Source organism: Hylobates moloch, unplaced genomic scaffold (assembly GCF_009828535.3).
Source record: "Hylobates moloch isolate HMO894 unplaced genomic scaffold, HMol_V3 SCAFFOLD_10, whole genome shotgun sequence".
Taxonomy (NCBI): Eukaryota; Metazoa; Chordata; class Mammalia; order Primates; family Hylobatidae; genus Hylobates; species Hylobates moloch.
The window spans coordinates 23,108,906-23,132,037 of record NW_026652285.1 but is presented as its reverse complement, the minus strand read 5'-3'; the positions used below and the strand labels follow the sequence as shown (position 1 = coordinate 23,132,037).

Here is a 23,132-nt window from a genome sequence, read left to right as displayed (position 1 = left end):
GCCCGGCTAATTTTGTATTTTTAGTAGAAATGGGGTTTCTCCGTGTTGGTCAGTCTGGTCTCGAATTCCCGACCTCAGGTGATCCACCTGCCTCGGCCTCCCAAAGTGCTGGGATTACAGGCGTGAGCCACTGTGCCCAGCCAGCATTTTCATTTATTTTTTTCTTTTTTTAAAATTTTCCTCTCTAACCCAGTTCAATAACTTTTTTTTTTTTTTTGACACAATGTCTCCCTCTGTTGCCTAGGATGGAGTAAGTGGTGTGATCAAGGCTCATCACTGAAGCTTCGACCTCCCAGGCTGAGATGATGCTTCTGCCTCAGCCTCCAGAGTAGCTGGGGACTGACTACAGGCACATGCCAGGAGGCTTGGCTAATTTTTTTCTCTCTTTTTTTTTTGAGACAGAGTTTCACTCCGTTGCCCATGCTGGAGTGCAGTAGTGTGATCTCGGCTCACTGCAACCTCTGCCTCCTGGATTCAAGCAATTCTCCTCCCTTAGTCTCCCAAGTAGCTGGGATTACAGGCATGCACCACCACACCCGGCGAATTTTGTATTTTCAGTAGAGACAGGGTTTGGCCGGGTGCGGTGGCTCACGCTTGTAATCCCAGCAGTTTGGTAGGCTAAGGTGGGCAGATCATCTGAGGTTAGGAGTTCGAGACCAGCCTGGCCAACATGATGAAACCCTGTCTCTACTAAACATACAAAAATTAGCTGGGTGTGGTGGTGCATTCCTGTAATTCCAGCTACTAGGGAGGCTGAGGCAGTGGAGTTGGTTGAACCCGGGAGGCAGAGGTTGCAGTGAGCCAAGATTGCGCCACTGCACTCCAGCCTGGGTGACAGAGCAAAACTCCATCTCAAAAAAAAAAATAAAGTTGAGACACGGTTTCACCATGTTGGCCAGGCTGGTCTCAAACTCTTGACTTCAGTTGATCTACCTGCTTTGGCCTTCCAAAGTGCTGGGGTTACAGGTGTGAGCCACCGCACCCGGCCTATTTTTCTTTTTTTAAAGTGGTCATGAGATCTTGTTATGTTGCCCAAGCTGTAGTTGAACTCCCCAGCTCAAGTGTTTTCCCATGTTGGCTCCCTAAAGCTAGGATCACAGGTGTGAGCCACAGCATCTGGCCTCCCCAGCACTTTTAATAGTGCTTGAGGTCGGGTGTGGTGGCTCACACCTGTAATCCCAGCAGTTTAGGAGGCCGAGCGGACAGATCACCTGAGGTCGGGAGTTTGAGACCAGCCTGACCAATGTGGTAAAACCCCGTCTCTACTAAAAATACAAAATTAGCCTGGCGTGGTGGTGCATGCCTGTAATCCCAGCTACTTGGGAGGCTGAGGCAGGAGTACCGCTTGAACCTGGGAGAAGGAGGAGGTTGCAGTGAGCTGAGATCATGCCATTGCACTCCAGCTTGGGCATCAAGAGTGAAACTTAGTCTTAAAAAAAAAAAAAAAAAAGTTTAGATAGAAAACAGTCCAGCTGTATGGTATTCCTTACATCAGACCCATAATTTGTGTGTCATCTTGCCATTAAAAATGTCTTCTTTGGATGTTTTGAAGTAAAATGATTTTGGAAAATATTTTAACTGAATTCTTACTGAGATGAAGTGTGGGAATTTATTTTGCAAGGAAAACTGTGGATGGTCTTGATAGAACAGTTACTGATAACGTTTTCTGATTTAAATCGTAGAGTCAGAAAAGCTGAGTAAGATGAGTTCTCTCCTGGAACGGCTCCATGCAAAATTTAACCAAAATAGACCCTGGAGTGAAACCATTAAGCTTGTGCGTCAAGTCATGGTAAGGATTGTGTTGAAGTGCGTAAAGTGTTTTGCTTAGATAATTATTCTTAATATGCTAAGCTCCCCACGTAGATGTGTTCATACTATCTTCATAAAACATCTGAATACATGGTGGTTTTAACTTTAGGAGTCTATTGTATCTATACTGCAGGTTGAATATCCCTTATCTGAAGTGCTTGCGACCAGAAGTGTTTTAGATTTTGGATTGTTTTGGATTTTGGAATATTCGCAAATATATAATGAGATATCTTGGGGATGGGACCCAAGTCTAAACACAGAATTTATTTATGTTTCATAAACAATTATAGATACAGCCTGAAGGTAATTTTAGACAATATATTTAATAATATATTTAATACTTTTGTGTGTGAAACTAAGTTTTTTTTTTTTTTTTTGAGACGGAGTTTCACTCTTGTTGCCCAGGCTGGAGTATAATAGCCCGATCTCGGCTCACTGCAACCTCTGTCTCCCAGGTTCAAGTGATTCTTCTGCCTCAGCCTCCCGAATAGCTGGGATTACAGGCATGCGCCACCATGCCGTAGAAACGGGGTTTCTCCCTGTTGGTCAGGCTGGTCTTGAACTCCTGACCTCAGGTGATCCACCTGCCTTGGCCTCCCAAAGTGCTGGGATTACAGGCGTGAGTCACTGCTCCCAGCTGTTTTGACTGCATTTTGACCATGACCCTGTTATGTGAGGTCAGGTGTGAAATCCTTGGTGGCATCATTGTGAATGCTAAAAAGGTTTTGGATTTTGGAGCATTTCAGATTTTTGATTTTCAGATTAGGTATGCCCAGCCTGTACTAGTAGAGTTTTTGATTCATTCTTTTTTTTGAGGCCAGGTCTTACTTTGTCATCCAGTCTCAAGTGCAGTGGCATGATCATGGCTCACTGTAGCTTCGACTTCCCAGGCTCAGGTGGTTCTCCCACTTCAGCCTCCTAGTATCTGGAACAACAGGTGCATGTAACCACGTCTGGCTAGTTTTTTTTTTTTTTTTTTTTTTTTTTGAGATGGAGTCTCACTCTGTGGCCAGGCTGGAGTGCAATGGTGCGATCTCGGCTCACTGCAACCTCCGCTTCACGGGTTCAAGTGATTCACCTGCCTCAACCTCCCGAGAAGCTGGGACTACAGGCGCACGCCACCACGCCCAGCTAATTTTTTGTATTTTAGTAGAGATGGGGTTTCACCATGTTGGTCAGGATGGTCTCCATCTCCTGACCTCGTGATCTGCCTCCCAAAGTGCTGGGATTACAGGCATGAGCCACTATGCCCGGCTGCCCAGCTAGTTTTTTATATTTTTTGTAGAAATCTTTTTTTTTTTTTTTTGAGATGGAGTCTCGCTCTGTCACCCAGGCTGGAGTGCAGTGGTGCGATCTCGGCTCACTGTAAGCTCTGCCTCCCGGGTTCATGCTATTCTCCTGCCTCAGCCTCCCGAGTAGCTGGGACTACAGGCTCCTGCCACTATGCCTGGCTAATTTTTTGTATTTTTAGTAGAGACGGGGTTTCACCGTGTTAGCCAGGATGGTCTCGATCTCCTGACCTCGTGATCCACCCGTCTCGGCCTCTCAAAGTGCTGGGATTACAGGTGTAGCCACCGCGCTCAGCCAGAAATAGGTTTTTACTATGTGGCCCAGGCTGGTCTCAAACTCATGGGCTCAAGTGATCCACCCACTTTGGCCTCCCAAAGTGTTATGATTACAGTGTGAGCCACCGTGCCTGGCAGATTCATTTTTTTTTTTTTTTTAAAGACGGAATCTCTGTCTATCGCCCAGGCTGGAGTGCAGTGGCGGGATCTCAGCTCACTGCATCCTCCGCCTTCTGGGTTCAAGCAATTCTTCTGCCCCAGACTCCTGAGTAGCTGGTATTACAGGCACCCGCCACTATGCCTGGCTAATTTTTGTATTTTTAGTAGAGATGGGGTTTCACCATATTAGCCAGGCTGGTCTTGAACTCCTGACCTTGTGATCCACCTGGCTCAGCCTCCCAAAGTGCTGTGATTACGGGTGTGAGCCCCTGTGCCTGGCCCAGGTTGTCATTTTTATTCCTTAAGGCAACCAAATTCTAGCTTGAAATATGTTCTGTAAATGATACTGTCATTAGAGAGACATTGTGAGATAGAAGGATTCCAGGTGGCCAATAAGACCGTCTCTTTGGGTACCACTATCTTGGTTTGGTCACCATGACTTTCCTTGTCTACTTCTCAGTTTTGCAGATTCAGAAACCTAATTTTATTGGTACATCAAGGTTTTATAGAGTTTTCATGGCTGGGCGCAGTGGTTCACACCTGTAATCCCAGCACTTTGGGAGGCTGAGTTGGGTCGATCACCTGAGGTCAAGAGTTCGAGACCAGCCTGACCAACAAGGTGAAATCCTGTCTCTACTAAAAAGACAAAATTAGCCGGGCGTAGTGGTAGGCGCCTGTAGTCCCAGCTACTCGGGAGGCTGAGACAGGAGAACCGCTTGAACCCAGGAGGTGGAGGTTGCAGTGAGCGGCGATCACACTACTGCACTCCAGTCTGGGCATCGGAGCAAGACTCCATCTCAAAAAAAAAAAAGAGTTTTCAACAACTGACTTACTATATGCTTATTTATTAATTTATGACAAAACGTTTAGTTTTCCAGTTTTCATAATACTGGTATTCATTGACCAGTGCACCTCTTCTCCTGTCAAGAATCAAGAGATTTCAGATTATTAATAAATTACTTTGTTTTGTAAGGGAGAATTAGAGCAGTGAGATAGATTTATTTGCAACACGGAAAAGCCTGGAAAACTATCCTTATACCAGAAAACTTCACGTTTTTAGGGACTGGAATGTTTTTCAGAGAGAAACTTCTTCACTGGATAGGGTTAGGAAAACTAGGCTAAGTTTTGTTTGTTTGTTTGTTTGTTTTGTTTTGTTTGAGATGGAGTCTCACTCTGCCACCAAGGTTGGAATGCAATGGCGTGATCTTGGCTCACTGCAACCTCTGCATCCCCGGTTCAAGCGATTCTCCTGCCTCAGCCTCCTGAGTAGCTGGGACTACAGGCGCGTACCACCACACCTGGCTAATTTTTGTATTTTTAGTAGAGATGGGGTTTCACTATGTTGGCCAGGCTGGTCTCGAACTCCTGACCTCATGATCTGCCTGCCTTGGCCTCACAAAGTGCTGGGATTACAGGCGTGAGCCACCGCACCCGGCCTCAAGCTAGGCTAAGTTTTTTGTTCTTTGGAAGTAAGTCCCTTTTCTGGACTACATGTTCTGTTTCTTTTCTTTTTCTTTTTTTTTTTGAGACAGAGTCTCGCTCTGTCACCAGGCTGGAGTGCAGTGGTGTGATCTCAGCTCACTGCAACCTCTGCCTCCTGGGTTCAAGCGACTCTCCTGCCTCAGCCTGCTGAGTAGCTGGGACTATAGGCGTGCACCATCACACCCAGATAATTTTTGTATTTTTAGTAGAGACGGGGTTTCACCATTTTGGCCAGGATGGTCTCAATCTCTTGACCTCATGATCCGCCCGCCTTGACCTCCGAAAGTGCTGGGATTACAGGCGTGAGCCACCATGCCCAGCCTATATGTTCTGTTTTTTAGAGTCAATCTCATTTTCTTAAAATTTGATTGTGTTTCTCAGATTACATGCAAATCATCTTGTTAAATTTGTACACTACCAAATCTCCTGAGCCATCTTATTTAACTGTTTATATCTTAGCATATCGTCACTTCCACAGGAGGCAGATCTCATGTATTACATTTTGATTCTTCCTAATATTTCTGTAAAGGTTTTCTTGTTTTAGATGTGGAAATACAACGTTTTCTTTTTTAGTTTTTGACTAAATAGAAACAGGAGCTCTCTATCTTGCCTTGGCTGGTCTCGAACTCCTGGACTCAAGTGATTATTCAGCTTTGGCCTCTCAGTGTGCTAGAATTACAGGCACAAGCCATGTGCCTGGCTGAGGAATACCTTTTTCTACACTCATATATATGGATTTTTCTTCCTTTGGATAGATGGACAGAGTAACACTTGTAGACCAGTGTTACTCTATATAGTCTACAAAGTCTGTAGACTATGTTGAGTCTATAGACTGCCTGCAATATTACTACTAGGATAATGTGTATGTTTACCTAAAACACTGTTGGCCTGGTTAATTTTCACCTCTAATGTTTTCCCACTTGATACAGGAGAAGAGGGTTGTGATGAGTTCTGGAGGGCATCAACATTTGGTCAGCTGTTTGGAGACACTGCAGAAGGCTCTCAAAGGTTTGTGAACACTTTTGAAATATGCTGATTTCACAAAACCCCCAGTTCAAGAAGGACCATTTTATACTTAAACTAGAAGTAAAAAATTGAGGTGGTCAACTTTATATATTAGATATTGCTCTTGCATTCATTTATGGAGTTGGAATGAGCTTTTTGCTAAAGTTTGAAACACTTATTTTTGATCCTGTTTTGGAGGCTGATAGAGATTTAAAAGATAAATGATGAAGGGTAATATAAGATACCTGGGGAGGCTGGGTGCGGTGGCTCACTCCTGTAATCCCAGCACTTTGGGAGGCTGAGGTGGGCGGATCACAAGGTCAGGAGTTTGAGACCAGCTTGGCCAACATGGTGAAACCCTGTCTGTACTAAAAATACAAAAATTAGCTGGGTGTGGTGGTGGGCACCTATAATCCCAGCTTCTCGGGAGGCTGAGGCAGGAGAACAGTGTGACGTGGGGAGGCTGAGGTTGCAGTGAGCCAAAATCACGCCATTGCACTCCAGCCTGGGCGACAGGGCAAGACTTGTCTCAAAAAAAAAAAAAAAAATGCTTGGGAAAAGTTTTTTTTTTTCCTTCATGTTTATTTCTGATTAAGCTCGAAAAGAAGATGGACTTTTTTTTTTTTTTTTTTTTTTGAGACGGAGTTTCGCTCTTGTTGCCCTGGCTGGAGTGCAGTGGTGGAATCTCGGCTAACCACAACCTCTGCCTCCTGGGTTCAGGTGATTCTCCTGCCTCAGCCTCCCAAGTAGCTGGGATTACAGGCACGTGCCACCACGCCTGGCTAATTTTGTATTTTTAGTAGAGACAGGGTTTTCTATGTTGGTCAGGCTGGTCTCGATCTCTCGACCTCAGGTGATCCACCCGCCTTGGCCTCCCAAAGTGCTGGGATCACAGGCGTGAGCCACTGCACCTCACGACGATTTTTTTTTTTTTTTGAGACGGAGTCTCACTCTGTCACCTAGGCTGGAGTGCAGTGGCACAATCTTGGCTCACTGCAACCTCCGCCTCCCGGGTTCAAGCGATTCTCCTGGCTCAGCCTCCCAAGCAGCTGGGACTACAGGTGCGTCCCACCACGCCTGGCTAATGTTTTGTATTTTTAGTAGAGATGGGGTTTCACCGTGTTAGCCAGGATGGTATCCATCTCCTGACCTCCTGATCCACCCGCCTCGGCCTCCCAAATTGCTGGGATTACAGGCGTGAGCTACCATGCCAATCCAGAAGATGGACATTTTAACTCTTTTAAAAAGATTTTTATGGTGTTTATGGAGCAAATTTCCAGGAAAGCAAATGTAAAGTATAACTCATGAGCTTGATTATTCATGCTTATAATGACTAATTCTATTTTTGGGGAATAATGAAAGTAAAAACAGATTTTACTTTGATCCACCAGAAATGAACCTAATTCAGCTGAGGTTTTTTTTTTTTTTTCTGGAGACAGTGTCTCACCCTGTTGTCCAGGCTGGAGTGCAGTGGCGTGATCTCTGCTCACTGCAACCTCTGTTTCCTGGATTCAAGTGATTCTTCTGCCTCAGCCTCCCGAGCAGCTGGGACTACAGGCGCCCACCACCACGCCCGGCTAATTTTTTGTATTTTTAGTAGAGACGGGTTTTCACCGTGTTAGCCAGGATAGTCTCGATCTCCTGACCTTGTGATCCACCTGCCTTGGCCTCCCAAAGTGCTGGGATTACAGGCTTGAGCCACAGCGCCCGGCAATTTTTGGATTTTTAGTAGAGATGGGGTTTTGCCATGTTGGCCAGGGTGGTCTTGGACTCCTGACCTCAGGTGATCTGCCTGCCTTGGCCTCCCAAAGTGTTGGGATTACAGGCGTGAGCCACTTTGCCCGGTCTCAGCTGAGTATTATCTTCTTTACCTTTTTTTCTTTTCTTTTTTTTTTTTCTTTGAGACAGAGTGTTGCTCTGTCACCCAGGCTGGAGTGCAGTGGCACGATCTCTGCTCACTGCAACCACCGCCCCCTGCCCTGGGTTGAGGCCATTCTCTTGCCTCAGCCTCCCGAGAAGCTGTGATTATAGGCGTGCACCACCATGCCCGGCTAACTTTTGCATTTTTATTAGAGACAGGATTTCACCATGTTGGTCAGGCTGGTCTCGAACCCCTGACCTTGTGATCCACCCGCCTCGGCCTCCGAAAGTGCTAGGATTACAGGCGTCAGCCACCGCACCAGTACTTTTTTTCTGTTTTAATTGTGGTAAAATATAGGTAACATAAAATTTACCATTTTCTCTGTTTCTAAGTGTATAGCTCAGTAGCATTAAGTACATTTATATTATTGTATAATCATCACCACTGTCCATCTGTAAAACTTCACTCATCTTCCCAAGCTTACATTCTGTAATGTCCCATTCCCGCCTTTCCCCAGTCTCTGGCAGCCACCATTCTGCTTCCTGTCTTTATGAATTTGACTACTCTGTATACCTGATATAAGTGGAATCATATAATATTTGTCCTTTTGTGACTGGCTTATTTCACTTAACGTAATGTCTTCAAGGTTCATCTATTTTGAAGCATTTGTTAGAATTTCTTTCTTTTTTAAGGTTGAAAAGTACTCCTCTTTATGTATATATATTTCATTTATCCATTCATCTGCTAGTGGACACTTGGATTGTTTTAACCTTTTGACTGTTGTGATTAATGGTGTTGTTAATGTCGAGGTTTTTTTATGTTAGTTTTAATGTTAATCTTCCTTATTCTATCATTAGCAGATAAATGTGTCTTAAGTTAAAGGCAGTTTGTCCCACATAAGGAGTAATGAAAACAGGAGAGGAGAAAGGTTCAGTAACTTTTCAAATAGATCTTTTTTTTTGACCTTTAGTACTGCATAGGCCACAGCTAACCTTTATCAATGAACTTTATGCAAATTACAAGCATTTGAACTACTGAATATGTTTATGGTTTTGGAAGGATGAATCTTTCTGTCTTCAAAGAATATCATTTAAGTCATTTGGAGCATTCTTTTGACTTACTTTTTTCATCCTTTTATAGTAACATCTTTACCAGCAATGACTGATCGTTTGGAGTCCATAGCAAGACAGAATGGGTAAGTAGTCTTTCTGTAGGCAGAAATGTTTAACTTAGCGTTAACTTTGGGTGGCTTTATTTATGTGTCTTCTATTAATTTTTGTTTTGATTTGTTCCTGCTAGACTGGGCTCTCATCTCAGTGCCAGTGGCACTGAATGTTACATCACGTCAGATATGTTCTATGTGGAAGTGCAGTTAGATCCTGCAGGACAGCTTTGTGATGTAAAAGTGGCTCACCATGGGGAGAATCCTGTGGTATGTGTTGTTGATATTTCACTGGAATCTGTGGGGTTTACTTAGGGACATTCATTTTAAAATTAATTGTTGGGGTTTAAATAGCTTGCGTTTAGGTTTTTTCATGAGCCACTGTAGAGATGATGTGATGGACTACAAAATCAACAGCTATAGAATGGGATTTAGAAAACATGGGTCCCATCTCTGACATCATCCAAAGGCTTTGACAAGTGGAAACACCATAGGAACCCTTTTCCCTTTCTCTTTCCTTTCTTTTCTTTCTTTCTTTTCTTTCCTTTCTTTCCTTTCTCTTTTCTTTGCTTTTCCTTTTCTTTTCTTTTCTTTTTTCTTCTCTTCTCTTTTCTTTTCTTTTCTTTTCGAGGCAGAGTCTCATTCTGTCGCCTGGAGTGCAGTGGCATGATCTTGGCTCACTGTAATCTCTGCTTCCTGGATTCAAGCGATTCTCCTGCCTCAGTCTCCCAAGTAGCTGGGATTACAGGTGTGTGCCAACATGCCTGGCTAATTTTTGTATTTTTAGTGGAGATGGGATTTCTCTATGTTGGCCAGGCTGGTCTCCAGCTCCTGACCTCAAGTGATCCACCTGCCTCAGCCTCCCAAAGTGTTGGGATTACAGGCGTGAGCCACTGCACCGGCAGGAACCCTTTTCATTTCATATCAACAAACATGAGCCGCAATTGAACAATAGGTGCTGGGGATACAGAAATAAATGACTCGGGGTTCCTACCCTCAAAGAGATTATAATCAAGAACAGATGATCTGAAAAATTATGTAATAGAGATGAATATAAAATCTGTGTAACCAGACAATTTGATATGAATTCCATGTATGGCATTAGAGTTCCTAATGTTTTAAACAAGCTACTGAAAGTTGATTCCTTTAAAAACTATTTCATATGCTTTGACTTTAAATTTCTCACCCTATGGTTCACCAAGTAGGAAGAAGATACTTTTTAATATTTTAATATGAGGACCATCTGTAGTTTTAATGGTTTTGTTGTAAAACATGTGCTATAGAAAAAGAGAAAGGCTTTTGATATCTTCAAAGTTGCTAAAGTAGTTTCAGTGTTTTAACATAATTTCTTTGATTTCAGAGCTGTCCGGAGCTTGTACAGCAGCTAAGGTGAGCAAATACGATTTATATTCCTTGATATTGACGGTGCTATTCTTTACAGCTGGGTTTTAAGACTGGTCAGAAGTTATTCTCCTCAGGAACAAGTTTATTTTCTTGGGCAAAGATTTTTAAGAGTCTATACTTAATCACATCCTGAATTGACATAGCATAGCTTTTCACCCTACTCTATCCCAGGGTTTTTTTGTTTTTGTTTTTGTTTTGAGATGGAGTCTTGCTCTATTGCTCAGGCTGGAGTGCAGTGGCGTGATCTCAGCTCACTGCAACCTCTGCCTCCTGGGTTCAAGTGATTTTCCTGCCTCAGCCTCCGGAGCGGCTGGGACTGCATGTGTGTGCCACCATGCCCGGCTAATTTTTGTATTTTTAGTAGAGACTAGGTGGCTGGGTGCGGTGGCTCACGCCTGTAATCCCAGCACTTTGAGAGGCTGAAGCAGGTGGATCCACGAGGTCAGGAGTTCAAGACCAGCCTGGCCAAGATGGTGAAACCCCATCTCTATTAAAAATATAAAATTGCCGGGCGCGGTGGCTCACGCCTGTAATCCCAGCACTTTGGGAGGCCGAGGCGGGCGGATCACAAGGTCAAGAGATCGAGACCATCCTGGCTAACACAGTGAAACCCTGTCTCTACTAAAAATACAAAAAATTAGCCGGGCGAGATGGCGGGCGCCTGTAGTCCCAGCTACTCGGGAGGCTGAGGCAGGAGAATGGCGTGAACCCCAGGGGGCGGAGACTGCAGTGAGCCGAGATCGCGCCACTGCACTCCAGCCGGGGCGACAGCGAGACTCTGTCTCAAAAAAAAAGAAAAAAAAAAAATATAAAATTTAGGCTGACACCTGTAATCCCAGTACTTTGGGAGGCTGAGGCAGGTGGATCATGAGGTCAGGAGATCGAGACCATCCTGGCTAACACAGTGAAACCCCATCTCTACTAACAAAAAGAAAATACAAAAAATTAACTGGGTGTGGTGGCAGGCGTCTGTGGTCCCAGCTACTTGGGAGGCTGAGGCAGGAGACTGGCATGAACCCGGGAGGCGGAGCTTGCAGTGAGCCGAGATCTCGCCACTGCACTCCAGCCTGGGCGACACAGTGAGATGCCATCTCAAAAAAAAAAAAAAAAGGAAAAAAATTAGCCAGGCGTGGTGGTGAGTACCTGTAATCCCAGCTACTTGGGAGGCTGAGGCAGAAAATTGCTTGAACCTGGGAGGCAGAGGTTGCAGTGAGCCGAGATCATGCCACTGCACTCCAGCCTGGGTGACAGAGCGAGACTCCATCTCAGAAAAAAAAAAAAAAATAGAGACGAGGTTTCGCCATGTTGGCCAGGCTGATCTCGAACTCCTGACCTCACATCTCCCAAAGTGCTGAAATTACAGTTGTGAGAGCCACCATGCTGGGCCCTTTTCTTTTCTTTTTTCTTTTTTTTTTTTTAAGACAGAGTTTTGTTCTTGTTACCCAGTCTGGAGTATAATGGTGCGGTCTCGGCTCACTGAGCACCTGGCCCCTTTTTTGTTTTTTTATTTTTATTTTTTGTTTTTATTTTTTGGTGAGATGGAGATTTACTCTTGTTGCCCAGGCTGGAGTGCAATGGCGTGATCTTGGCTCACCACATCCTCTGCCTCACAGATTCAAGCGATTCTGCCTCAGCCTCCCGAGTAGCTGGGATTACAGGCATGTGCCACCATGCCCCACTAATTTTGTATTTTCAGTAAAGACAGGGTTTCACCATGTTGCCCAGGCTGATCTCGAACTCCTGACCTCAGGTGATCCGCCCACCTCGGCCTCCCAAAGTGCTGGGATTACGGGCGTGAGCCACTGCACCCAGCCTATTTTTATTTAATTATTATTATTATTTTTTGAGATGGAGTCTCACACTGTCGCCCAGGCTGGAGTGCAGTGGCGGTCTCGGCTCACTGCAAGCTCCGCCTCCTGGGTTCACACCATTCTCTTGCCTCAGCCTCCTGAGTAGCTGGGACTATAGGCGCCCGCCACCATGCCTGGCTAATTTTTTGTATTTTTAGTAGAGATGGGGTTTCACTGTGTTAACCAGGATGGTCTCGATCTCCTGACCTCGTGATCCACCCGCCTCGGCCTCCCAAAGTGCTGGGATTATAGGCGTGAGCCACTGCGCCCGCCCCTGTTTCTTTAAGTTTTAATTTTTTTTTCTTATTTTGCCTCAGATTCCCAACAGAAAGATATCCCAGGGTCTCTTAAACTTGGTCCTAATGACAATTTGGATTGGAAAATTCTTTGCTCCTGGGTGGCCTGGTGCATTCTATTATGTTTAATAGCATCCCTGGCCTCTTCATTAGTTGCCAGTAATATCTCCTTAGTTGTTACAACCATGTCCCCTGGGGCGCAAAATCACCCCTGGTTGGGAATTGCTGATCTAGGTTTAGGAATTCCATATAGCTGGGGGCCGTGGCTCATGCCTATAATCCCAACAATTTGGGAGGTCAAAGTGGGCAGATCACTTGAGGCCAGGAGTTCAAGACCAGCCTACCTAGCCTGGTGAAACCCCGTCTCTACAAAAAATACAAAAATTAGCTGAATGTGAGGCCGGGCATGATGGCTCATGCCTGTAATCCCAGCACTTTGGGAGGCCGAGGCAGGCAGATCACCTGAAGTCGGGAGTTCGAGACTAGCCTGACCAACACGGAGAAACCCTGTCTCTACTAAAAATACAAAATTAGCTGTGCGTGGTGGCACATGCTTGTAATCCCAGCTACTTGGGAGGCTGAGGCAGGACAATCGCTTGAACCCGGGAGGCAGAGGTTGTGGTGAGCCAAGATCGTGCCATTACAGTCCAGCCCGGGCAACAAGAACAAAACTCTGTCTCAAAAAAAAAAAAAAAAAAAAAAAGTGGCTGAGCGTAGTGGTTCACATGTGTAATCCCAGCTACTCGGGAGGCTGAGGCAGAAGATGGCTTGAGCCTGGGAGGTGGAGGTTGCAGTGAGCTGGGATCACATCACTGCATTCCAGCCTGAGTGATGGAGCGAGACTGTCTCAAAAAAAAAAAAAATGAAGAATTACGTGTAGAACAAAATAAATAGAAGGTAATCATTGAATCAGAGAAGGCTTGATAATTGAGTATAATACCATGAAAATAACTTTTTTGCTTTGATTTTGGGAAAAATTGTTTCATTTAGAAGGTATATGTGTGTTACAGTAAAAGTGCTAGGCTTGAAGATAGTTGCTTTTAGCAGATAGTGGATTTTTTCACTTTTAATTGTGTGGAAATTTCTGTACTTAAATTTAAACTCAGAATTAAGACTTTTGGGGAATTTAAGGAAGTTATTACATACACTTTGTTTTGAGCATAGCGAAGTTCTCAGGCACCACATGAGGATATCTTAGAGTGTTCACATTGAGGAAATAAGTTGTGTGTGTGTGTGTGTGTAAAAGCGTTTTTTCTTTTTTCTTTTTTTTTTTTTTTTTTTTTGAGATGGAGTCTCGCTCTGTCACCCAGGCTGGAGTGCAGTGGTGTGATCTCTGCTCACTGCAAGCTCTGCCTCCCGGGTTCACGCCATTTTCCTGCCTCAGCCTCCCAAGTAGCTGGGACTACAGGCGCCCGCCACCACGCCCGGATACTTTTTGTATTTTTAGTAGAGATGGGGTTTCATTGTGTTAGCCAAGATGGTCTCGATCTCCTGACCTCGTGATCTGCCCGCCTCGGCCTCCCAAAGTGCTGAGATTACAGGCATGAGCCACTGCGCCCGGCCTTTTTTTTTGAGATGGTGTCTCACTCTGTTGCCCAGGCTGGAGTACAGTGGCACAATCTAGGCTCACTGCAACCTCCCCTTCCCGGGTTCAAGCGATTTTCCTGCCTTAGCCTCCTGAGTAGCTGGGATTACAGGTACCTGCCATTATGCCCGGCTAATTTTTGTAGTATCCGGGCATGAGTGAATCCTTATGTGTACTAAAAATACAAAAAATTAGCCGGGTGTAGTGGTGCTCATCTGTAATTCCAGCTACACAGGAGGCTGAGGCTGGAGAATCACGTGAACTCAGGAGGCGGAAGTTGTAGTGAGCTGAGATCGCGCCATTGCCATGGGACTCCAGCCTGGACGACAGAGTGAGACTCTGTCTCATAAAAGCAAAAGAGAAAAAAAGAAATAATGTTGACTTTTACCTGATACTACCATTTAGTATAGATGGTAATATTAAGGTAAAGAATATATTTTGCTGCTACTCGTTTCTTTTTACTGTCTTAATAGCACTGTTGACTATAAGTGCTTAGTAAATGCTCACCGAATGTCTGCTCAAGTGTCTGACATTGTCATGGCAGTTAGCTTTCCAGAGAGCTTTTTTTTCAAGTTTGAAAAAAGATATCAAGAGTTGAATTGTGGAGATGTATTGGATTCCTAAACCTATCCACAAAAGCCCATTTGTCCGACAATCGAAGCCTGAATATTGGGTCCTAGAAAGCCAGAGGTCATGGTAGTAGTTTATTTTTTCTAGGGTATATCTGATCATAGCAATATTTTCTAATGGGTCGTTTGCCTCGAGAGTACCCACTACCTTTTCTCTGGGTCTCCATCTCTGTCCCAGTATTTGTTTTCCCTCTCATCTTTGCTCTCATGTTGCTATATACCCACAAGTGTTGTGTCTTCCCAATTTATTTTCTTTTTTTGAGACAGAGTCTTGCTCTGTCGCCCAGGCTGGAGTGCAGTGGCGTGATCTCGGCTCACTGCAAGCTCCGCCTCCCGGGTTCACGCCATTCTCCTGCCTCAGCCTCCGAGTAGCTGGGACTACAGGCGCCCGCCACCGTGCCCGGCTAATTTTTTGTATTTTTAGTAGAGACGGGGTTTCACCGTGGTCTCGATCTCCTGACCTCGTGATTCGCCCACCTCGGCCTCCCAAAGTGCTGGGATTACAAGCTTGAGCCACTGCGCCTGGCCTTTTTTTGTATTTTTAGTAGAGACGGGGTTTCACCGTGTTAGCCAGGATGGTCTCGATCTCCTAACCTCATGATCCACCCACCTTGGCCTCCCAAAGTGCTGGGATTACAGGCGTGAGCCACCGTGCCCAGCCCTTCCCAATTTATTTTCTTCTTATTATCTGTGCAATCAAAAGTTTTATTTTTGTTGACATCCAAATTCAATTATATATTTGGAAGAAAGGAGCTGGGTGTGGTGGTGCACACCTGTTGTTGAAGGTGAGAGGTTGAAGTGAGAGCATTGCTTAAGTCCTGGAGTTAGAGTCTGGCCTGGACAACGTTGGGAAACCCCGTCTCTATAAAAAAATTAATAAAAAGGGAAAAGAAAGGAAAGTTGTTAATGATTGATTTAAATCAGGTTTCATTACTTGGGAGTTAATAAAACACCTGGTAAAGAGGTTTTGCCCACCTTCCTTTTAACTTTCACACTGCTTATTAGCACGTTCTCCAGGGAAAGTGGAGCAGAGAGACAAAGGAAAATATTTTCTTTTCTTTTGCTGCTTTTCATTGATGCTAGAAAACTTTTTTTTTTTTTTTTTGAGACAGAGTCTTGCTCTGTCGCCCAGGCTGGAGTGCAGTGGCGCAATCTCGGCTCACTGCAAGCTCCGCCTCCCGGGTTCACGCCATTCTCCTGCCTCAGCCTCCGAGTAGCTGGGACTACAGGCGCCCGCCACCGTGCCCGGCTAATTTTTTGTATTTTTTAGTAGAGACGGGGTTTCACCGTGGTCTCGATCTCCTGACCTCGTGATCCGCCCGCCTCGGCCTCCCAAAGTGCTGGGATTATAAGCGTGAGCCACCGCGCCCGGCGATGCTAGAAAACTTTTGAGGAAAACGGTTAAAGCTGATTATTAAAATCAGTTTTATATAGCTGTGATTTTTGGCACTTTGTTGTAAGATTGAGTAGTAATTATATGTTTTATTTTCCTCTCTTTCCCCTCTTCCCTGAACTCCTTATAGGGAAAAAAATTTTGATGAATTTTCTAAGCACCTTAAGGGCCTTGTTAATCTGTATAACCTTCCAGGGGACAAGTAAGTATTTTTAATATTTTTGCTTTTGTTTGTAAAAATCAGTATAAATCTATAAGCTACCTTATGCCTAGAAATTTGCCAACTCTTCTGCTATTTGTCACTCCTAGTTTCTACTTACACTGCAATCTGTAGCTCAGCTTCCAACATTAGGCCTTTTAAAGATATTTTCAATAGGCAGTGCCTGATTAATCGATCATAATGCTGGAAGACAGAATATAATCTTTGAGATGTCCAACATTCCAATTTCCAGGCTGAAAGGAATTAGTTGTTGTGGAACTGGCTTTAATTCTATTTTTAACCTACCTGGGATTCTATTAACGTATTTGGCTTTTTAAAACAGAGATAAAAATAAGCTTTGACGTGCTAAAAATAGGCTTTAATAGTAGTGAAGCCAGTCAAAGTGGCTCATGCCTCTAATCCCAGCACATTGGGAGGCAAAGACAGGAAGATTTCTTGAGCTCAGGAGATCAATACCAGCCTGGGCAACATAATGAGACCCTGTCTCTAGCAGAAAGACAACAACAGGTTAGATGGGTGGTGATGAGTGCCTGTAGTCCCAGCTACTTGGGAGGCTAAGGTGGGAGGATCACTTCAAACTAGTAGTTTGAGGGTGCAGTGAGCAGTGATTGTGTCACTGTGCTCCAGCCTGGTTGACAGAGCGAGATGCTGTCTCAAAAAAAAAAAAAAAAAAAAAATAAATATAAATATATATATATATATATATATACACACACACATATGTAGTAACAAAAAAAATTTTATTTTAAGCTGGGTACAGTGGCTCACGCCTTTAATCCTGGCACTTTGGGAGGCTGAGGTGGGTGGACCACCTGAGGTCCGGTCAAGAATTAATGTTTTAAAATTTTTTTTTTTTCTTTTTTTTAATATGATTGTCGCTCTGTCACCCAGGCTGGAGTGCAGTGGCATAACCTCAGCTCACTGCAGCCTCCACCTCCCGGGTTCAAGCAGTTCTCCTGCCTCAGCCTTCTGAGTAGCTGGGATTACAGGTATGCGCCACCACGCCCGGCTAATTACTATTTTTTTTTTTTTTGAGATGGAATCTTGCTCTGTCGCCTAGGCTGCAGTGCAGTGGTGCCATCTCGGCTCACTGCAACCTCCACCTCCTGGGTTCAAGCGATTCTCCTGCCTCAGCCTCCCGAGTAGCTGGGATTAAAGGCGCCCGCCACCAACCTGGCTAAGTTTTGCATTTTTAGTAGAGGTGGGGTTTTACCATCTTGGCCAGCCTGGTCTCGAACTCCTGACCTCAGGTGATCCACCCACCTTGGCTTCCCAAAGGGCTGGGATTACAGGCGTGAGCCACCGTGCCTGGCCAGTTTTTTTTTTTGGTTTTTGTTTGTTTTTTTGTTTTTTTGTTTTTTTGAGACAGAGTCTCGCTCTGCCACCAGGCTGGAATGCAATGGCACGATCTCCGCTCACTGCAACCCCCATCTCCCAGGTTCAGGCAATTCTCCTGCCTTAGCCTGCCAAGTAGCTGGGACTACAGGCACACGCTGCCACGCCTGGCTAATTTTTTATTTTATTTTATTAGAGACGGGGTTTCACCATGTTGCCCAGGCTGGTCTCAAACTCCTGAGCTCAGGCAATCCGCCCTCCTCGGCTTCCCAAATTGCTAGGATTATAGGCGTGAGCCACTGCGCCTAGCCAGTTTTTAAAAAATATATATATTTTTGCCTTCAATTTAGACTTGCTCTTTAGGCCCTCTATGTCACTGTTTGTGTCTGTATGTATATATGTGTATTTTTCAACTTTTTTTTTTTTTTTTTTCGAGATGGAATCTTGTTCTGTCACCCAGGCTGGAGTGCAGTGGTGTGATCTTGGCTCATTGCAACCTCCGCCTCTCGGGTTCAGGCAATTCTCCTGCCTCAGCCTTACGAGCAGCTGGGATTACAGGTGCCTGCCACCACGCTCGGCTAATTTTTGTAGTTTTAGTAGAGACGGGGTTTCGCAATGTTGGCCAGGCTGGTCTCAAACTCCTGACCTCAGGTGATCTGCCCGCCTCAGCCTCCCAAAGTGCTGGGATTACAGGCTGAGCCACCCCGCCCGGTCATGTTTTTCAACTATTAACTCATGTTCTTCTCATTTACTCTCCAGCAAACTGAAGACTAAAATGTACTTGGCTCTCCAATCCTTAGAACAAGATCTTTCTAAAATGGCAATTATGTACTGGTAAGACTGCTAAAACCTTAATTCTGCATGATCCCTTGAGTTTTTCTCCAGGGAGATTAGGGTCCTATTTTATACATCTCTATTAAGCCTGTATGATAATATGTCCTTTCTCTTCCGAAATGATGATTATATTCGAACTTCTGAGTATCAGTATCGTTAAGTTGTTGGTTACCATAGGTTTTATCTCAAGACTCATCAGACCTGGAGTCCCATCTGAGAAATAATAGTCTAAGTATAATTTTTGTTCACCATACTACATACTGGTGTGTACTTGGAAATAATCCCTTTACTTTGGAGGTGAAATACATTTGCTATATGCTCAATTACAAGACAGAATCATTATGATAGTATTATAAGACTTTGGGCCGGGCATGGTGGCTCACGCCTGTAATCCCAGCACTTTGGGAGGCCGAGGCGGGCGGATCACCTGAGGTCACGAGTTCGAGACCACCCTGCCCAACATGGTGAAACCCCGTCTGTACTAAAAATACAAAAAATTAGCCGGGCGTGGTGGCGGGCGCCTTTAATCCCAGCTACTCGGGAGGCTGAGGCAGGAGAATCACTTGAACCTGGGAAGCGGAGGTTGCGGTGAGCTGAGATTGCACCACTGCACTCCAGCCTGGGCGACAAGAGCGAAACTCCGTCTCAAAAAAAAAAAGAAAAGATTTCGGAGAGGTGAACTCAATATCAGTGTGTACCAAGACCATCAGGGATTAAATATAAGCAAACATAGATCACTTGTCTTACAGGAAAGCAACTAATGCTGGTCCCTTGGATAAGATTCTTCATGGAAGTGTTGGCTATCTCACACCAAGGAGTGGGGGTACGTGATCCTATTTTGCTTGTTTAGAAACATGTCTAATTTAAGTTGAGGGTCATTACTTTTCATTTCACCTTTAGTTTGTTTGTTTATTTTATTTTTTTGAGACAGAGTCTCACTTTGTTGCCCAGGCTGGAGTGCAGTGGCATGATCTCGGCTTACTGCTCCCTCCACCTCCTGGGCTCAAGTGAATCTCATGCCTCAGCCTCCTGAGTAGCTGGGATTACAGGTGTGCACCACAATAGCCAGCTAATTTATTCTATTGTTGGTAGAGACAGGGTTTCACTGTTGGCCAGGCTGGTCCTGAACTCCTCGCCTCAACTGATCGGCCTACCTTGGTCTCCCAAAGTGCTGGGATTACAGGCATGAGTCACTGTGCCCAGCCTATTTATTTATTAATTTTTATTCTTTTTTTTTTTTTTTTTTTTGAGATGGAGTCTTGCTCTATCGCCCAGGCTGGAGTGCAGTGGCGCAATCTCAGCTCACTGCAAGCTCCACCTCCCAGGTTCACGCCATTCTCCTGCCTCAGCCTCCTGAGTAGCTGGGACTACAGGCGCCTGCCACCACGCCCGGCTAATTTTTTTGTATTTTTTAGTGGAGACGGGGTTTCACAGTGTTAGCCAGGATGGTCTCAATCTCCTGACCTCGTGATCCGTCCACCTCAGCCTCCCAAAGTGCTGGGATTACAGGCATGAGCCACTGCGCCTGGCCAATTTTTATTCTTATGTATTTGTTTATTTTTCTTGAGATAGGCTCTCACCAGGCTGGAGTGCAGTGGCACAATCTTGGATCACCGTAACCTCTGCCTCCTGGGTTCAAGGGATTCTCCTGCCTCAGCCTTCCGAGTAGCTGGGATTACAGGCATGTGCCACCACATCCGACTAATTTTTGTATTTTTAGTAGAGATGGGGTTTCACCATGTTGGCCAGGCTGGTCTCAAATTCCTGACTTCAAGTGATCCTCCCTCCTCGGCTGCCCAAAGTGCTGGGATTACAAACAGGTATTAGCCACTGCACCAGTCCTATTTATTTATTTTTGAGACAGGGTCTTGCTCTGTTGCCCAGGCTGGAGTGCAGTCGTGCAGTCATGACTTACTCTAGCCTCAACCCCCTGGGCCCAAACAGTCCCCCTAACTCAGTTTCCTGAGTAGCTTGGACTACAGGTGCAGGATACCATGCCTGGCTAAGTTTTGTTGTTTTATGGAGACATGGTCTTACTATGTTGCCTAGGCTGGTCTTGAACTGGGATCAAGTGATCTTCCTGCCACTGCATCGCAAAGGGTTGGGATTATAGGCATAAGCCACTGCGCCCGGCCTTATCTTGGGTTTTATAAACATATAAGCAGAGGGAGAAAATTACCAGATGTTTGTGTATTTTGTGATGATTTCTTTCTTTTTTTTTGTTTTTTGTTTTTAGGCAGAGTCTCGCTCTGTCTCCCAGGCTGGAGTGCAGTGATGCGATCTTGGTTCATTGCAACCTCTGCATCCCGGGTTCCAGCAGTTCTCCTGCCTCAGCCTCCCACGTAGCTGGAATTACAGGCATGTGCCACCATGCCCAGCTAATTTTTGTATTTTTGCCAGAGACAGGGTTTCACCATGTTGGCCAGGCTGGTCTCGATCTCCTGACCCTAGGTGAGCTGTCTGCCTCGGCCTCCCAAAGTGCTGGGATTATAGGTGTGAGCCACTGTGCCTGGCCATTTTGTGATGATTTCTAAGCTGTCAATACCTGTCCTCCCCATTTTTGTCCTTATCTTTTTTGAGACAGAGCCTTGCTGTGTTCCTCTGGCTGAAGTACCGTGGCAGGAACATAGCTCACTTCAGCCCTTAACTCCTGGGCTTAAGTGATCTTCCCGCCTCAGCCCCCTGAGTAGCTAGGACTTCAGTCAAGTGCCACCATGCCTGGGTAACTTTTAACAATTTTTTTAGAGATGGAGGTCTCACTGTGTTGCCTAGGCTAGAGTACAGTGGTGCAGTCATAACTCACTATAGACTTGAACTCCTGGCTTCAAGTGATCCTCGAGCCTCAGCCTCCCAAAGTGTTGGGATTATAAGTGTGAGCCAGTTCACCTGGCCTTTTTTTTTTTTTAATCAATTGCGTGAAATAAATTGTTAGTCCCAGAATCCATACTTCTGTCATCTATCTTTTTTTTTGAGATGGAGTCTTGCTCTGTTGCCCAGGCTGGAGTGCAGTGGCACGATCTTAGCTCACTGCAACCTCCACCTCCCGGGTTCAAGCAATTCTCCTGTCACAGCCTCCCGAGTAGCTGGGACTACAAGTGCAAGCCACCATGCCTGGCTAATTTTTTGTATTTTTATTAGATACGAGGTTTCACCATGCTGGCCAGGCTTGTCTTGATCTCCTCACCTTGTGATCTGCCTGCCTTGGCCTCCCAAAGTGCTGGGATTACAGGTGTGTGCCACCACACCCAAGCGCCTGTCATATTTCTTTATTTTTTATTTTTATTTTTTGAAACGGGGTCTTGCTCTGCCTTCCAGGCTGGAGTGCAGTGGCACAATCACAGCTCATTGTATCCTTGACCTCCCACCTTATCTTCCTGAGTAGCTGGAACTACAGGCACTCATCAGCATGCCAGGCTAATTATTATTATTATTATTATTATTTTTGAGACGGAGTCTTCCTCTGTTGCCAAGTCTGGAGTGCAGTGGCGCGATCTCAGCTCACTGTAACCTCCGCTTCCAGGGTTCAAGCGATTCTCCTGCCTCAGCCTCCCGCATAGCTGGGACTACAGGCACGTGCCACCATGCCCAGCTAATTTTTTGTATTTTTAGTCAAGACGGGGTTTCATCATGTTAGTCAGGATGGTCTCGATATCCTGACCTTGTGATCCACCCGCCTTGGCCTCCCAAAGTTGTGGGATTACAGGTGTGAGCCACCACACCTGGCCAATTTTTTGTATTTTTAGTAAAGATGGGGTTTCACTATGTTGGCCAGGCTGGTCTTAAACTTCTCACCTCAGGGGATTCACCTGCCTCACCTCCCAAAGTGCTAGGATTACAGGCATTAGCCATTGTGCCCGGCCTATTATTATTATTTTTAGAGGTGGAGTCTGACTGTGTTGCCCATGCTGGTCTCAAACTCCTGGACTCAAGTGATCCTCTTGCCACAGCCTCCCAGAGTGCCAGGATTACAGGTGTGAGCCACCAGGCCTGCCATATTTCATAAGCTGTTTTGGAGCATGACTCTTCATATATGTTAAACTACTTTCTTGAATATAGGTTTATATAATAAATGTTAATGTTTTTCTGTATTTGTAATTTACCTGATAAAGATACAGTTATGAGTTTTATTTTTTATAGGTCATTTAATGAACCTGAAGTACTATGTCTCTCCTTCTGACCTGCTGGATGACAAGACTGCATCTCCCATCATTTTGCATGAGAATAATGGTAAGACTTTAATTGTAAAGGAATTAAAGGTTTTGTTTGGTGCCCAGCTTGCCTTTAATTTCTGGTTTGCTATTCTCTAATGAGTTTGCTGACCTTACCATTTGCACCTTATACACACAACACCTCACACACATGTATATGTGTGTTCACAAGTACATACATATGTATATACACACATACATAATAGGAGCTTAATAAGTACTTTTGGGCTGGGCACAGTGGCTCACGCCTGTAATCCCAGCACTTTGGGAGGCTGAGGTGGGCAGATCATGACGTCAGGAGTTCGAGACCAGCCTGACCAACATGGTGAAACCCT

General features: G+C 45.0%; 1 protein-coding gene across 2 annotated transcripts in view; it reads left to right on the top strand.

The window, feature by feature from the left end:
- The first annotated feature begins 1,673 nt into the window (after window positions 1-1,673).
- The window catches only part of MED1 (mediator complex subunit 1), a 46,640-nt gene continuing 25,181 nt past the window's right edge, over window positions 1,674-23,132 (top strand). The window contains exons 1-9 of one of the 2 annotated variants that reach the window (XM_032163453.2): window positions 1,674-1,789; window positions 5,945-6,023; window positions 9,022-9,076; window positions 9,181-9,313; window positions 10,404-10,432; window positions 16,331-16,402; window positions 18,515-18,589; window positions 19,339-19,412; window positions 22,727-22,816. In XM_032163453.2, coding sequence (XP_032019344.1) covers window positions 1,703-1,789; window positions 5,945-6,023; window positions 9,022-9,076; window positions 9,181-9,313; window positions 10,404-10,432; window positions 16,331-16,402; window positions 18,515-18,589; window positions 19,339-19,412; window positions 22,727-22,816 — 694 coding nt within the window. In that variant the 5' untranslated portion in view covers window positions 1,674-1,702. Of the gene's footprint in view, window positions 1,790-5,944; window positions 6,024-9,021; window positions 9,077-9,180; window positions 9,314-10,403; window positions 10,433-16,330; window positions 16,403-18,514; window positions 18,590-19,338; window positions 19,413-22,726; window positions 22,817-23,132 lie in introns of those variants that run through there. The other variant, XM_058445526.1, reaches the window with a different exon arrangement.